Consider the following 16,458-nt stretch of genomic DNA (forward strand, 5'->3'; position numbering starts at 1 on the left):
AAGAAACTACACCCCTCAAGGTATTCAAAACTGATTTTACAAACGTTGTTAACCCTTTAGGTGTTCCACAAGAATTAATGGAAAATAGAGATTCAATTTCAAAATTTCACTTTTTCGGCAGATTTTCCATTTTAATATTTTTTTTCCAGTAACAAAGCAAGGGTTAACAGCAAAACAAAACTCTTTATTTATGGCCCTGATTCTGTAGTTTACAGAAACACCCCATATGTGGTCGTAAACTGCTGTACGGGCACACGGCAGGGCGCAGAAGGAAAGGAACACCATATGGTTTCTGGAAGGCAGATTTTGCTGGATTGTTTTTAGACACCATGTCCCATTTAAAGCCCCCTGATTCACCCCTAGGTTAGAAACTCCAAAAAAGTGGCCCCATTTTGGAAACTACGGGATAAGGTGGCAGTTTTGTTGGTACTATTTTAGGGTACATATGATTTTTGGTTGCTCTATATTACACTTTTTGTGAGGCAAAGTAACAAAAAATAGAAATTCAGAAATTTCATCTCCATTTGCCATTAACTCTTGTGGAACACTTAAAGGGTTAACAAAGTTTGTGAAATCAGTTTTGAATACCTTGAAGGGTGTAGTTTCCAAAATGGGGTCATTTTCTGGAGTTTACACTCTAGGGGTGCATCGGGGGGGGGGCTTCAAATGGGACATGGTGTCAAAAAACCAGTCCAGCAAAAACTGCCTTCCAAAAACCATATGGCGCTCCTTTCCTTCTGCGCCCTGCCGTGTGGCCATACAGCAGTTTACGACCACATATGGGGCATTTCTATAAACTAAAGAATCAGGGCAATAAATATTGAGTTTTGTTTGGCTGTTAACCCTTGCTTTGTTATGGGGAAAAATGAATTAAAATGGAAAATTTGCCAAAAAATAGCTGTTTTGGCACTGTTTTTATTTTTTATTATTTACAACGTTCATCTGACAGGTTAGATCATGTGCTATTTTTATAGAGCAGGTTCTTACGGACGTGACGATACCTAATATGTATACTTTTTTTATTTATTTAGGTTTTACACAATAATATTATTTTTGACACAAAAAAAACATGTTTTAGTGTCTCCATAGTCTGAGAGCCATAGTTTTTTCAGTTTTTTTTGCGATTGTCTCAGGTTGGGTATCATTTTTGCGGGATGAGATAACGGTTCGATTGGTACTATTTTGGGGTGCATATGACTTTTTGATCGCTTGCTATTACACTTTTTGTGATGTAAGGTAACAAAAAAATAGCTTTTTTGACACCGTTTTTATTTAATTTTTTTACAGTGTTCACCTGAGGGGTTAGGTCATGTGGTATTTTTATAGATCAGGTTCTATAGACCCATAGTTTTTTTATTTTTTGGGCCATTGTCTCATGTAAGGGCTCATTTTTTGCGGGATGAGGTGACGGTTTGATTGGTACTTTTTTGGCGTATATGCGACTTTTTTGATCACTTTTATTACCTTTTATGGGAAGTAAGGTGGGCAAAATTTCAATTTCCTCATAGTTTTTATTTTTTTATTTTTATGGCGTTCACCGTGCGGGGAAAGTAACATGACCGTTTTATAGATCAGGTCGTTACGGACGCGGTGATACCTAATATGTGTAGTGTATTTTTTTATTTAATTTTTTATTCAGTGATAAATGTGTTTTTTTGAAACTTTACTTTTTTCACTTTTTTTCGGACCCAGACCCACTTGGTTCTTCAAGATCCAGTGGGTCTGATGTCTGTATAATACAGTACAGTACAATATATACTGTACTGCACTGTATTTTACTTACACTGAACAGATCTATGCTTTTAGCATAGATCTGTTCAGCACCATGGACAGCAGGATGCCTGAGAGGCGTCCTGTTGCCATGGGAACCTTCCCCGTCTGCTCAGTACTGGTCAGAACTGCGCAGACGGGGCCTTTAAGGGTAAGCACAGGGCTGAGGGGGGCTCTCTGGGGGCTCTCTCCCTCTCCCATCGGGGGGCTGCAAAGGCACAGCAGCACCCCGATGGGAGAGGGAGGGAGCTCCCTGCGCTGTTAACCTTTTCCATACAGCGGTCCGTACGGACCGCTGTATGGAAAGGGTTAAACGGCTGACATCGCATCGCAGATGTCAGCCATTTATACCAGGGTGCCAGCAATGTGCTGGCACCCTGGTATACCCACTAGATGCCAACGATCATTCAAGGGTAGGCGGGCGGGGGATCGCGATCCCGCCTGCCGCACCGCCCGCCTCCCGCACCTTACCGCACCTCCCGCACTGCCTGCAACACCCCCCCTGCACCACCCGCCCAAATAATATCATTCAGGGGTGCAGGGGGGGTGAAAAATCTTTATTTTGGACATACTAAAGTTTCTGATCCCCGCGGTCAGGGACCGCGGGGATCAGAAACTGCAGAAAGCGCTACAAAGCGGTTTGCAGCGATCTCCGATAGGGGGGGGGTCACAGGAACCCCCTCGGCATTGACCCAAGGTGCCTGGCTGTGTGTAACAGCCGGGATCTCAGCGATGTCACCATGTCTGCAGACATGGTGACAGTTAAATGCCATGACGTGTATACTCATCATGGCGCGCTAAGTAGCAGTGCTCCATGACGAGTATACTCGATATAGGTCGGGAAGATTTTCACACTATCTCCTTCTCTGATCGCTTCCCTGACAGGAATTGGGGCGATCAGAGAAGGAGAAGCACATAGTCCCTCCCTAACCCCCCTTTACCTGCCCCGATGCGCTGCGATTGGTCCCTCTGCAGTAATGGACCAATCACAGCGATCGCGGGCGGGTCAGAGCTCCTATACAGTTCCTGCCGGCTTCTCTGGTTGCCTAGCAACCCCAGCACGCCGGCTTCACTGAAGCTTCAGCGCTTCGCTCCCTGCGCTGACACAGAAAGCCGATCACGTACATGCACGTGGGGATGCGGTGAGGCACCACATTCCCCCACGTACATGTACAAGATGTTGCGTGAAGGGGTTAAAGACTTGATTTAAGAAATAGGTTATTTTCTGCAGGAACATTGCCTTTAAGAGATGCTATTAAAGTATTTGGCCATTTGGGTGATATTTATGAAAGAACATCCTAAATTACTAAAAATTGGCAAAATTTCCGTGTAATTTTTGGAAAGAAATGCAGAAAAGTAACAAGAACAAAAATAAATAAAAAAACCCATAGTAAAAAAGGTATCTTAATGTAGCCTATCCTCATTCACTTTAGCTCCTCAATGCAGGCCTCTTGTGTTCTGCTTCTTGATTCCTGTTAATCCTGAGTTCAAACCCCCTACTATTCCACTCCAATTATTAATTTCTACAAAAAATAATGAAAATTTTTTAGGTCAAGGTTAATTCACTTTTACATGACACGTTTGAGACTGTTTTTCCATTTTTAATATGAATGTTAGATTTAAAGAATGCTAGCATGGGCATAACTATAGCCATAGCAGCCACAACACTCACTATGGAGCCCTGTGGTGAGGAGGGGTCTTGGGCAGGGGCAGAAACATTGCATCTTTTTGTGGAAAATAACAATATAGTGGCTTTTTGCTATAATGTGGGTTTTCTGATATATTATGCTGTTTTACATCCCTTTAATTACTGCTATGTATGGTGCTGATTAAATTTTCTTACACTAGCTGGTAGGGCCCATCCTTTTTGCTATGAATTATAGTTACTCCTCTGAATGGTTTATTTTATGGTATTACTTGTGCATGCTTTTCTCCTGCTTATGTCCCCCTTCCACCCTTTAAATTGTACAAATTTAATTAGGCATATATGGGTTACATTTATTTAGTACAATTTTGGAATAATAGCTAATCATGTTCTATCCATCCAAAGGTGTAACCGTAAATGGAGAGTTGATAGGAGCTCCAGCCCCACCCAATGGTCATAAGAAACAAAGGACCTACTTCAGCAGAATTACCATTATCATTAATAAGCCAAGGCGCACCTATATAGAGGTCACTCCTTTCAAGGTCATCCTGGACAGTAGAGACCGCCTCGTTCTCACATGTGACAAGAGTGCAACAGTGAAAAACGATGATCTGATGGTCTCCATTGCCGCTAAATCAAATGTCACTGTAACCATCCAAGGGACCATCAGCTTTGTAATTCTGGTTCATCTCTACAAAAATCCAGCCCCATATCAGAGAAATCACTTGGGATTTTACATCTCTAACAGCAAAGGATTGTCTGCTAATTCTCATGGACTTTTAGGTATGGTTAAATGCACCTTCAATAAATATGTTGGTCTTTCTTATACTGTAATGGATATATATATTTTAGCAACAGAACAAGGAGCTGAGAACTAAAGGTAGCTGAAAGTAAACCCATTAGTTCATTTAAAGGGGTGTTAGAGATTCAGCAAATGAAAGTTATTATTTGTGTATTGAAAGCTTCTACAACTTTCCAATATTTTTCTAAATCAGTTACTCACAGTTTTCAACAGGAACCTTCATTGTTGATTTCCAGTAAACTGAGGTTCACTAGTAGGCACAGCTGTGGTAACTATACTGTAACTATACATAGTAATGGGGTCCCGAGCTGTTGTCATGGCAGCCAGGGATTAGTGAAGGCCCCTAGGTTTGCCTTTCTAGCACACTTAAGGCCCCCTTGATCATGTGAAGAATGAGTCATTATTTTAGTCGTTAACATTCGGACAGCCCTTAAAGGGACACTGACAGGCCGTTAGAGCATATAAAGTGACATATATTCTTCTATTGGTCTTAATATGCTTAATTAAACTATACCATTATCGCCCCTCGCTGCCTTTCCGTTACTTATAAAAAGTGTTTTTATCAATATGCAAATTACCTTACTTTGTGCCCAAGGGGCTGTCCCTCATTCAGTTCTGTGCCCAGCCGCGCCCCAACTGCCGTCTTCTAGTGCCGCCCAGCTCATTAGTATTCACTGCACTGGGCGGCTTTTTTTTTTCTCCCGACGCAGCGAAATCCCGCTCATGCCCAGTACTATCTTCCTGGCATCAGCTTCATCTTGTCTCTCCGTGCCTGCACCGGATAAGGTCCCTGGCACCCTCCAGCTCCAGTAGAAGATAGTACTGGGAATGCGCGGGATTTCGCCGCGTTGGGAGAAAAAAAAGCCGCCCAGTGCAGTGAATACTAATGAGCTGGGTGGCACTAGGAGACGGCAGTTGGGGCGCGGCTGGGCACAGAACTGAATGAGGGACAGCCCCCTGGGCACAAAGTAAGGTGATTTGCATATTGATAAAAACACTTTTTATAAGTAATGGAAAGGCAGCGAGGGGTGATAATGGTATAGTTTAATGAAGCATATTAAGACCAATAGAAGAATATATGTCACTTTATATGCTCTAACGGCCTGTCAGTGTCCCTTTAAGATGTGAAGGGTATCGTATAAAAATTTATGGTGGGATCGTGTAATAGATGGGTTGTCAGGCAGACATTTACATTAAAAGATAACTGTGTGGCTGGTGTTTTGAGAAAAACTGGGATTGTGTTATATCCTTGAAGATGTGAAAAGGGCGTGTTAAAAAGGTGCATAAAGAGTGTTTGTTCCACCTTCTTTACCACCAAAGACCACCTTCTCTCCTGTATGCAATCTACATTGTATCTTCAGTTGAGACCACACCGTTACAAGATGAGCTTGTGGGCAAAACATCTCCTTGCCAAGGAAATATTAGATTATGTAATAGATGTGGAGCTTAAGGAAAATAGAAAACTTGAAGGAGCAAATAAATTTTGAATCCACACCATTTTGTGGTTTGTGGACGTATTTCCGGCTGAAGTAATTACCATGACATGAGTGGTGGAGCCATCTGTGCTGTAAATGATACCTGTTTACACTTCTGGACGTCGAGCGATGGCTTAGGTGTCTACATCAGTGATCGGCAGAACGATAACCTAAACAATTATCGCTTGTCATTCAATCGTTAAATGCTTTTACACTGCTTGATAATCACTTTTGCTCAATTTTACAATTTTATAAACGATTATCTACTCATGTAAAGGGACTTTTACACCATTCAAATACCATATTGCAGTGTGTTGTACAAGTGATAAAAAAAAGTATAAAAAAAACCAAAAAAAATTTCCTATTTATCATATAAACAAAGTAATAAAACATAAATACACAGTGCCAGAATTTAGTTTTTTGTCACACTGACTCCCAATCAGCTGTTTGAAAAGGAGGCGCTGCTCCATTGCCCATTGTCTCATTTGCAGCGGTGGAGTAGTGTAATTTCAAGTTTTCACTCCATTTAAGTGAATGGATCGAGTACATGTAATTACCCTGCACTTCTGAGACAATGGGCAGTGTAATGAAGAGGAAGTAGCACTTGCATGGAGCGCTGATTGGTGGGGGTGTCGGGTGTTGGACCTCTGCCGATCTTAAAGTGATGACCTATCCTAAGGATCGGTCATCAATATATACAGTCTGCACAACCACATTGGTTATCTAACTGTTCCATTGGCAATGCCATGTTTATGTAGTGCTACTTGGAAAAACATAATGTTCCCGTTAAAAGGGTTATCTGACTTTTTTTTTTCCAAAAATTTCACCGCCATCCCATTGGACCAATGAAGAAAAGTATACTTACCTACTCCCTACCACTTGATTCCTGATCCATGGGTCCCACTTGCCTCCTGTCTTCACAGCATTTTTAGTCCCAACATGTAAACTTCCTGTGTAGACATAGTCACGTGCACCTCTGCAGTTAATGGCTGGCCCAAAACGGCAAGTCACTGTTGGGCCACATGCATGGGTCACAGTCACTGGCTGCAGTGGCACACTTGACCCTGTCCGTGCAGAACGTTTGCATGCAGGGACCAGAAGTGCAGTAAAGATAAGCCAGGATCATGGAGCTTGAATCAAGCGGCAGGAAGCTGCTAAGTATACTTCCCTTCAGAGGACCAACGTGGGGGAATTTAAAAAAAGTCAACTTTTCATCAAGTGAACAACTCCTTTAAGCAATGGTTAAGTAACAGACCATATTTTGTAAAAACACTAACTTGTATACCACCTTCTTCCATAGGTCAGTTCTTATATAATGAAGTTAAAGTCACCAATGTGTCAGTAAGCACCAAAGGCCAATCCCCAACCCAAGCTTCAAATGTTATCAGTATGTTGAAGGTGAGAAATCGCTCAATCCCTGTGATTAGAAAGCAAAGGAAATTGTATAATGGTCTTCACCAAGTTGACTGTTGGTTTGCGAAAAACAATGCTGAAAAACTGATCGATGGAATTTATCACGATTATCTGGTATCTCATCTTTTCGACTGTGGGAACGATTTAATAACCAATGAAATTTAAAGCATAAATAAATCATCATGGACAACATTGGTTATATTCAGCCAGGAGGCGATTTGTGGAACTAGATGATGATGCCAGTTTTCTTACATATGAATCTATCATACATAGTGGGCATATACTGCAGTATTTATGGGTTACAGAAAATACTGCGACTTGCTTGCACAAAGTGTTCTTTGAGAACAGTTCAAAATGGACCAAAGCAAATGTTTTCTATGTAGTCGACATGATGCTCAACCTCATCACTGCATAAATACTGTAGGTGCAAAAGGCAAAGATTTATTTTAATCATACTTCCATATTGTATTGTAACTACTTGTGTGCAATGAAGGGCTGCATTGTTTACTAGAGTCATTTACTAAATGGTTTTTTACTAATCACCCTATTTTTTCATTTGGGTTTAAATGTATTTTGTTAAATGGATTGTCTTATGGATACTTTAGGTCAAGAACATTTTAATCAATGAATAAACCACTTCCATTTTAACATATACATTAGAATTAAACATAGTTACTACAAGAGAATGTGTTACATAGAGCACTAGATACATTTGAAGACTGGAGGATCCTATATACATTGAAATGGATACCAGTTTACATTGGTTTAGCTGAATGTGAACATTCAGTCAGGATTATATCACTGTAAGCAGATTTTTTGTCCGGCTGAATCCCTGCACTAATGCCGGATTCCCACCGGGTCCCATTATAGTCAATGGACTCCTGCAGGGAAAGGTAGTATTAGGCTGTGCCGGAAATGATGAACTCTGGAGGGCTGTTCCTCTACTGGAAGAGCCTGCCGGAACATTTTAGTGCTAATGTGAAACTACCCTTGCCTAACATCTTGGATAAACATATCTTTAGATGAGTTGTGCAAGATGACCATGGCAGAATAAAAAAGGATGGTTTTATAACACTATGCCAAGGGTTATTATGCTACATGTTTTTATATGTGGCAACCTGGTAGATTGGATGTGAATTGCAGCCTGTTAAGGGTTTTTCTAGCTGACAATTTCAGGATAAAAGTCCCGATTGGACAGTGATTGGGAAAACTTCAAGTGGGTGCAGTTATATCCTTTCGGTAACTGGCCACCTACAATTCCTCAGAGTACTCCAGTTTCCTCCCACACTCCCAAAAATATACAAAATAAGGACATTGGCTTCCTATGAAATTCACCCTAGTGTACGTTGCGTGTTGGGGTTGAGTGCCTACATGGCTACCACTGACTTCCCAGGGAGTTGCCCCAGGTACATACAGGGCCGTAGCTAAAGTCTCATGGGCCCTGGTGCAAGAGTTCAGCTCAGGCTCCCCCTTCCCTCAGTGCTTTGTTGCCAGGGGAGGCACATAGCATTCGTGCTGCCTGAGGCAAAAATTGAAACGGCAACCCCCCCAATGCCAAATTCTTGACCTAAAATCTTCCCTCCAACCAGAGATGAAACTTTACCAGCATGGACTTTCTATAATACCGGTTTCTTCTTACAAGGGTCTTTTGGCCCCCTCAGGCTCCTGGGACCAGTAGTGACTGCTACCTCTGTACCCCTTATAGCTACGCCCCTGCACATAACTTTACCTGCGCTTTGAGTCCCTGTGAGAAATATGCATTACAAATGTTTGTCATTGTCATACAATATTTTTAAACTTACAGAGGTCATTCCTTTAGCATCACACAGATCTTAAACAATTGGATCTATAACCTACGTTGCAATGTCATCCATAAAGGATATAGGACACATGTAGCCAACAGTTGTAGGTATGTCTTGTAGAACATCTAGGTATATGTAGGACAGCTATACCTGGAAGCTGTTGCCAGTGTCTACGTCATCAGCAGGGATTATAAAAAGCTAAACATGTCAAGAACCCCATAAAGCAGTGCTTCCCAAACCTCAAACCCCAAAATCACTCAATATTATATATAAAATATATCTGCCAATCTCCCAAAGTATTCCTATTCAGATGCAAATAATTGAAATTATCCAAGTTAATTTATTAAACTGACATAAAGGTCACACAGTAATATTTTTATAATTTCACGTTTGGCCTTTTCTTAACTATCTCTCGTCACTTGCCTGTGCAGTGAGTGTTTTAGCCACACTAAATAAAAAGGACTTTCTGATAAGCCAGTCCTTTTTGGGTAATGAGCTGAAAGGTTTGGGAAGTGCTGCCATAAAGGATTCACCTCTTACACAGATATAGGATAAGTTCTTAAAAGCACTGTAACAGGTAGAAAACCTGATGTATACACTACTAGTAATAGATTTACCAAATAAGATAGTGGTGAATGTGTGAAGACTATTAGATACCGAGATATTTTCATGTTACTTGTTAGTGATAGCAATAAACGATTTCATGTTACAAGTTTCTTCCAGCTGATATTCAAGAAAGGACACAGTCGTGGAGTCTGTGAATGCACTGAAATGTAACGTGTCATTGGATTTTGTGTTTAGCTCTTTACTGTACATCCAGTATAGATTGTTACTTTCTGTATATAAGCTGATTTTGATCACGTAAATGTAAGGCCCCATTCACATGAGCCTATATCAAGCTTGTATGTGTATTTTAAAGGCCCAGAAGCTAATGGATATTGATAGTCACACAGCCATATTTTTGTAATTTTGTATTGTTATATGCAATCCCCATTTCTAAGTACAGTCATGTGAATAAAGCAGTCTGCAGAAAATATGGATAGAAATATACATTAAAAAACACTGATAAGACATGGCGCTTTAGGCATACCCCTACATACTGAGAATAGGGGTACCTATGCGTATGTCTATAGGGGTTAAAACTACTTTATTAAATTAATGCCTACAAGATTTGGCAGAACCTCACCTGCTGCCAGGGAAAATAAATTCTTATGGTTCAACCCTATCACTTGCTCTAAAATAAGTGGTATCAGACTTGTGTGAAAACCTGGTTCTCTGCCTTGTAGACTTAAAGGGGAGTACCAGTTTGCATCAACATCCTTTAGAATAATAATTTTTAAAAGTAGCTGTAATTTTGTAATAGATTTTGTTTTACCTGTATTGCTGTTTTGGGCTGTGATCACATGACCATGTCCATGCAGCTCCTTCTTAATTCCTGTGATGTTATATCCATACAGGGGCAGTGATAGGGGAGTGTCCATATAATTAGCTGGGTAGGAGGAGCTATAAACTATCTGGGTGTTGTTAGGGGCAGTGATAGGGCAGTGTCTATGTAACTAGCTGGTGGGAGGAGCTATAAACTAGCTGGGTGTCGTTAGGGGCAGTGTCTATGTAACTAGCTGGTGGGAGGAGCTATAAACTAGCTGGGTGTCGTTAGGGGCAGTGATAGGGGAGCGTCTATGTAACTAGCTGGTGGGAGGAGCTATAAACTAGCAGGGTGTTAGCAGCAGTGATAGGGGAGTGTCTATGTAACTTGCTGGTGGGAGGAGCTATAAACTAGCTGGGTGTTAGCAGCAGTGATAGGGGCGTGTCTATGTAACAAGCTGGGTGGGAGGAGCTATAAACTAGCAGGGTGTTAGCAGCAGCGATAGGGGAGTGTCTATGTAACTAGCTGGTGGGAGGAGCTATAAACTAGCAGGGTGTTAGCAGCAGTGATAGGGAGTGTCTATGTAACTAGCTGGGTGGGAGGAGCTATAAACTAGCAGGATGTTAGCAGCAGTGATAGGGGCGTGTCTATGTAACTAGCTGGGTGGGAGGAGCTATAAACTAGCTGGGTGTTAGCGGCAGTGATAGGGGAGTGTCTATGTAACTAGCTGGTGGGAGGAGCTATAAACTAGCAGGGTGTTAGCGGCAGTGATAGGGGAGTGTCTATGTAACTAGCTGGTGGGAGGAGCTATAAACTAGCAGGGTGTTAGCGGCAGTGATAGGGGAGTGTTTGGTTGGATACAGGAATAGGAAGTGCTAACTATAGGATAGGAACAAACCTGAGTGAAAACAGGTCAAGAGAGTGCAAACTGAAAAAGGCATGGGGAAGATGTATATGAGCTTATCTGTTAAAGACCATAGGAATCCCTGAAAACCCCTTTAGCAGGCAAAGTCATATGGTCAAAATGCATATCTTCATAGAGATCCTGGCAACTTTGATTACCCCCAAAAAATATGTAAACCTGCTATATAACATGATGATGGCACACCTGAGAGCACGCTACTTTTAACACAGTAATGCAGCATATTACATTAATGTTAAATATATAAAATTATACGATGTACAGTATTTAGGTGGCGTTGGTAGAATTCTAAGAAATTTCTATATAACTTTCCATTCTTTCAGATACAAATTCAAAACAGCTCTATAATACAAATATAGTGTACTTGTGTTTTGATAAGAGTGAAAAGTCTGCTATATAGGCTCCGATGGGCGAACTTTGCATGGAGATATTCTGTATATGCAACAGGATGGAGCATGAGCTTTTCTGCTGGATTTATACCTCATGTACGTCATTTGAGGATATACGTGTAGTACCGCTACATAGAAAGTAAAACTGTGAGCACCTGAAAATAAAAGAGTAGATCTGATTGGTTACTATGCAGCCCAGACCACAGGAGCAGGAGCCACACAGTCAAAAGAAAACTCTTCTCCCAAAATGTAGCTCTGATAACGTACAAACACTATGGCCCTGATTCATCAAGACCGGCCTGTGCTATGTCCGCTGCCGGAGGATGCATTTATGATGAAGTGCATGCGCATGCTCTGGCAGTCCATACGCCTGATTGAAATCCGCCCCAGTTTGTTGCTGGCATTGTTTCCACCAGAAAACTGGTGTAAATGATGATACATGTACTGAGGCCGATGTCCCTGCCCCCCCCCCCCCCCCCCCCTCTTTTTGGAAACTGGCGAGGGCAGCATAAAAACAGCAACTGAATTTAGTCACTTTGGTGTTAAAAAATTGTAAACCTGGGGTTTTGCAACTTTTCTACGCCAAAGAAAACAGGCATAGGGGGACAATAAATCTCCCCTATAGGTCTTCTTGTAGTTTTTCAGACTATATACAATTAGTTGTACTGTATGTTGGTCTAACCTCGGTTGATCATGGAATGTGTATGGGAGTCTCACGGCTCTCAGATGTTAGGGGGAGGAAGATTGGACATGACATATTAGATGTGTCTGGCAGTGGATTTCTCTCCTCTCCCTTTCATATCACATGCATGTTCGGCTGAGCATGAATATGTATGGGAGGAATCGGGATACTTAAATCAGCTGTGGGTTGAACCAGTGTTCGCTAGACAGTTATCTGATGTGTATGGCTGGCTGACATTAATCTATCATTCTGCTTCTCTATCAGTGCCTTCGCGCGATGCTGTATTCATTGTAGCCATGGTATTTTATTCATCTTTAGTGTAAGATAGCTCATGTTATACAGTCAGGTCCATAAATATTGGGACATCGACACAATTCTAACATTTTTGGCTCTATACACCACCACAATAGATTTGAAATGAAACGAACAAGAACTGCTTTAACTGCAGACTATCAGCTTTAATTTGAGGGTATTTACATCCAAATCAGGTGAACGTTGTAGGAATTACAACAGTTTGCATATGTGCCTCCCACTTGATAGGGCTGTTTCACACGAGCGAGTCCATTGCGGGAATCACGCTCTGTGTGTGAGTGTGATCCTCCTCTCTGGACTTGCAGGAGCGCACAGCATTATCATGATTTATAATGCTATGTGTCTCTGCATGGCCTCTGCTCAGCTTTATGTCAGAATGATTCTGTGGAAAAAAGGCCATGCAGAGACACATAGCATTATAAATCATGATAATGCCGTGCTCCTGCAATCCAGAGCGGAGGATCACACTCACACAAGGAGTGTAATTCCCGCAATGGACTCGCTCGTGTGAAACAGCCCTTAAGGGACCAAAAGTAATGGGACAGAATAATCATAAATCAAACTTTCACTTTTTAATACTTAGTTGCAAATCCTTTGCAGTCAATTACAGCCTGAAGTCTGGAACGCATAGACATCACCAGACGCTGGGTTTCATCCCTGGTGATGCTCTGCCAGGCCTCTACTGCAACTGTCTTCAGTTCCTGCTTGTTCTTGGGGCATTTTCCCTTCAGTTTTGTCTTCAGCAAGTGAAATGCATGCTCAATCGGATTCAGGTCAGGTGATTGACTTGGCCAATGCATAACATTCCACTTCTTTCCCTTAAAAAACTCTTTGGTTGCTTTTGCAGTATGCTTTGGGTCATTGTCCATCTGCACTGTGAAGCGCCGTCCAATGAGTTCTGAAGCATTTGGCTGAATATGAGCAGATAATATTGCCCGAAACACTTCAGAATTCATCCTGCTGATTTTGTCAGCAGTCACATCATCAATAAATACAAGAGAACCAGTTCCATTGGCAGCCATACATGCCCACGCCATGACACTACCACCACCATGCTTCACTGATGAGGTGGTATGCTTAGGACCATGAGCAGTTCCTTTCCTTCTCCATACTCTTCTCTTCCCATCACTCTGATACAAGTTGATCTTGGTCTCGTCTGTCTATAGGATGTTGTTCCAGAACTGTGAAGGCTTTTTTAGATGTCGTTTGGCAAACTCTAATCTGGCCTTCCTGTTTTTGAGTCTCACCAATGGTTTACATCTTGTGGTGAACCCTCTGTATTCACTATGGTAAAGTCTTCTCTTGATTGTTGACTTTGATACACATACACCTACCTCCTGGAGAGTGTTCTTGATCTGGCCAACTGTTGTGAAGGGTGTTTTCTTCACCAGGGAAAGAATTATTCGGTCATCCACCACAGTTGTTTTCCGTGGTCTTCCGGGTCTTTTGGTGTTGCTGAGCTCACCGATGCGTTCCTTCTTTTTAAGAATGTTCCAAACAGTTGTTTTGGCCACGCCTAATGTTTTTGCTATCTCTCTGATGGGTTTGTTTTGTTTTTTCAGCCTAATGATGGCTTGCTTCACTGATAGCAACAGCTCTTTAGATCTCATCTTGAGAGTTGACAGCAACATATTCCAAATGCAAATAGCACACTTGAAATTAACTCTGGACCTTTTATCTGCTCATTGTAATTGGGATAATGAGGGAATAACAAACACCTGGCCATGGAACAGCTGAGAAGCCAAATGTCCCATTACTTTTGGTCCTGTAACAAGTGGGAGGCACATATGCAAACTGTTGTAATTCCTACACCGTTCACCTGATTTGGATGTAAATATGCTCACATTAAAGCTGACAATCTGCAGTTAAAGCACGTCTAGTTAGTTTCATTTCAAATCCATTATGGGGGTGTATAGAGCCAAAAATGTTAGAATTGTGTCGATGTCCCAATATTTATGGACCTGACTGTATATGTATTATGGGAATGTGGTAATAACTAGAGATGAGCGAATTTCCGCTTATGAAATTCGTTTGCAATTTGTTTACTGGAAAAAGCAGAAATGCGTTATGGATTCCGTTACCACGGACCATAACACAATTCTACGACGGAATGCATAACGGAATGCCTTCAGAGGCATTCTGTCATAATAGAAGTCTATGGGTTGCAAAACGGATCTGTTCCATTTCTCCTGCATAACGGAAACGGAACGGATCATGTTTTGCAGCCTTCTATTATGACGGAATGAATAACGGAATGCCTCTGAAGGCATTCAGTCATAGAATCACGTTATGGTCCGTGGTAACGGAATCCATAACGCAATTCTGCTTTTACCACCAAACGAAGCGTTAACTAATTTCATAACCACTATTACTGCGTACTTACATAATTACTGCTCATGTATTGTTTATCTAGATTACAGTAGGGCTGGGACCCTGTAAGTCAGAATTCGGTGCGGATTACAATTACATCATCATTCCTAACCTCTGTGTCATTGCCCAAAGGAGAGACCTCAATTGACTTGTATGACATGTTGTAAAAGATATTCCCTCGGCGATTTATATTCATTGGGTGGTTTCTCAAAATGATCAAATTTTTCAACTAAACATCAGTTTCAATAAGATGTATAATAGATGCTGTATATATATTTACTTGTTATATTAAAAGGGTCTTGCTTCAATAAAAGCCATCTGAAGAGATGTAAAATAGAAGAAACGGAAATATTTTGTACTGATGTCTTCATTTTCTGCTGCATTTTGTCCACATCTTCGTTCCGCTCTGCTCTTGCAGATCTAAGTAGATTTGCTACTCAGGACTCTAGACAAACTGGGTGACCACAAGCATGACACATGCAACAGTGGCCATAGTAGTTGTCTCCTAGCTTTCCCAGAAGCAAATATAACCAAGAAAATGACATGTTCAACAACTTCATCAGAGCATGATGATGGAAGGATGAATACTTACTGGTGTCTATATCTCATGTCTGAGGAAATGCTACAGGCAATGTGCAATATAGTTTTCTGGTGAAAAGAAATGTATAAACACTAATGGGCCTTTATGATTGCCTATATGCATCTTCATATGCATATAGGCACCTTGTAAGTTTAAAATAAGTCTTAGAGGGGGGTTTCTGCTAAAGCCCCACTCTTTGCAATGAATCTAGAACTGTGCTGGTTGTGGCAGAACTGGTATGTCCATTTATTACTTGAGTGGCAGTCTTGTAATGCCACTGTACATTTCCACAAAATATTTTTTGAAAGAAATATATTTTAGAATCCATATGCTGCCATTCTGATGATGCCCTGGTACCTACTGCCCTTTATCTCCTGGTTTTGGCTTGACACACCAGAAATGCCAGGACATGCCTGCACAGCCAATCGCTGGCTGAAGTGGATTGCAGCAATGATTGGCTGAGAAAGCATCTCCTGGCATTTCCAGCACTTTGATCCAGGACCAGGAAATGAAGAATGGCGAGGACCAAAACAGCATCAAAATGGCAGTGGTGTAGGATTAGCAAGGATGAGTAAGGCTTCCTTTTATTTTTAAGCCCATATGAGCCATATTAAAAAAAATACCATTAGACAACCCCTTTAAAATGAATAAAACTGCGATTCGGAAAGCAAGAATGGCTTGGTACTATGAGGGGTTCAAAAATACTGCTATAAACAGCATATATTGATCTACAGCAGGAAACAGAAGTTTTGACAATCAAATGAAGATTTTGACCCTCCTTAAAGCGGTTGTCCTAGATATTGATGACCTTTCCTTAGTACAGGTAATCATTATCAAATCAGTGAGGGTTCTAAGCCTGGCACCCCCACCTATCAGCTGTTAGCAGGCGCGGTCTTTACAATCACAGCTCCGTCCACTGCACAGTGCCCA

The 16,458-nt window shown here is 41.4% G+C and overlaps 1 protein-coding gene across 1 annotated transcript in view; it reads left to right on the forward strand.

Annotated features, from left to right (window-relative positions):
* Positions 1-7,942, forward strand: part of ITIH5 (inter-alpha-trypsin inhibitor heavy chain 5) — a 111,736-nt gene extending 103,794 nt beyond the window's left edge. The window contains exons 13-14 of the mRNA XM_040413310.1: positions 3,821-4,198; positions 6,993-7,942. Coding sequence (XP_040269244.1) covers positions 3,821-4,198; positions 6,993-7,270 — 656 coding nt within the window. The 3' untranslated portion in view covers positions 7,271-7,942. The remainder of the gene's footprint in view (positions 1-3,820; positions 4,199-6,992) is intronic.
* Positions 7,943-16,458: the final 8,516 nt, after the last annotated feature.

Source organism: Bufo bufo, chromosome 1 (genome assembly GCF_905171765.1).
Source record: "Bufo bufo chromosome 1, aBufBuf1.1, whole genome shotgun sequence".
NCBI lineage: Eukaryota > Metazoa > Chordata > Amphibia > Anura > Bufonidae > Bufo > Bufo bufo.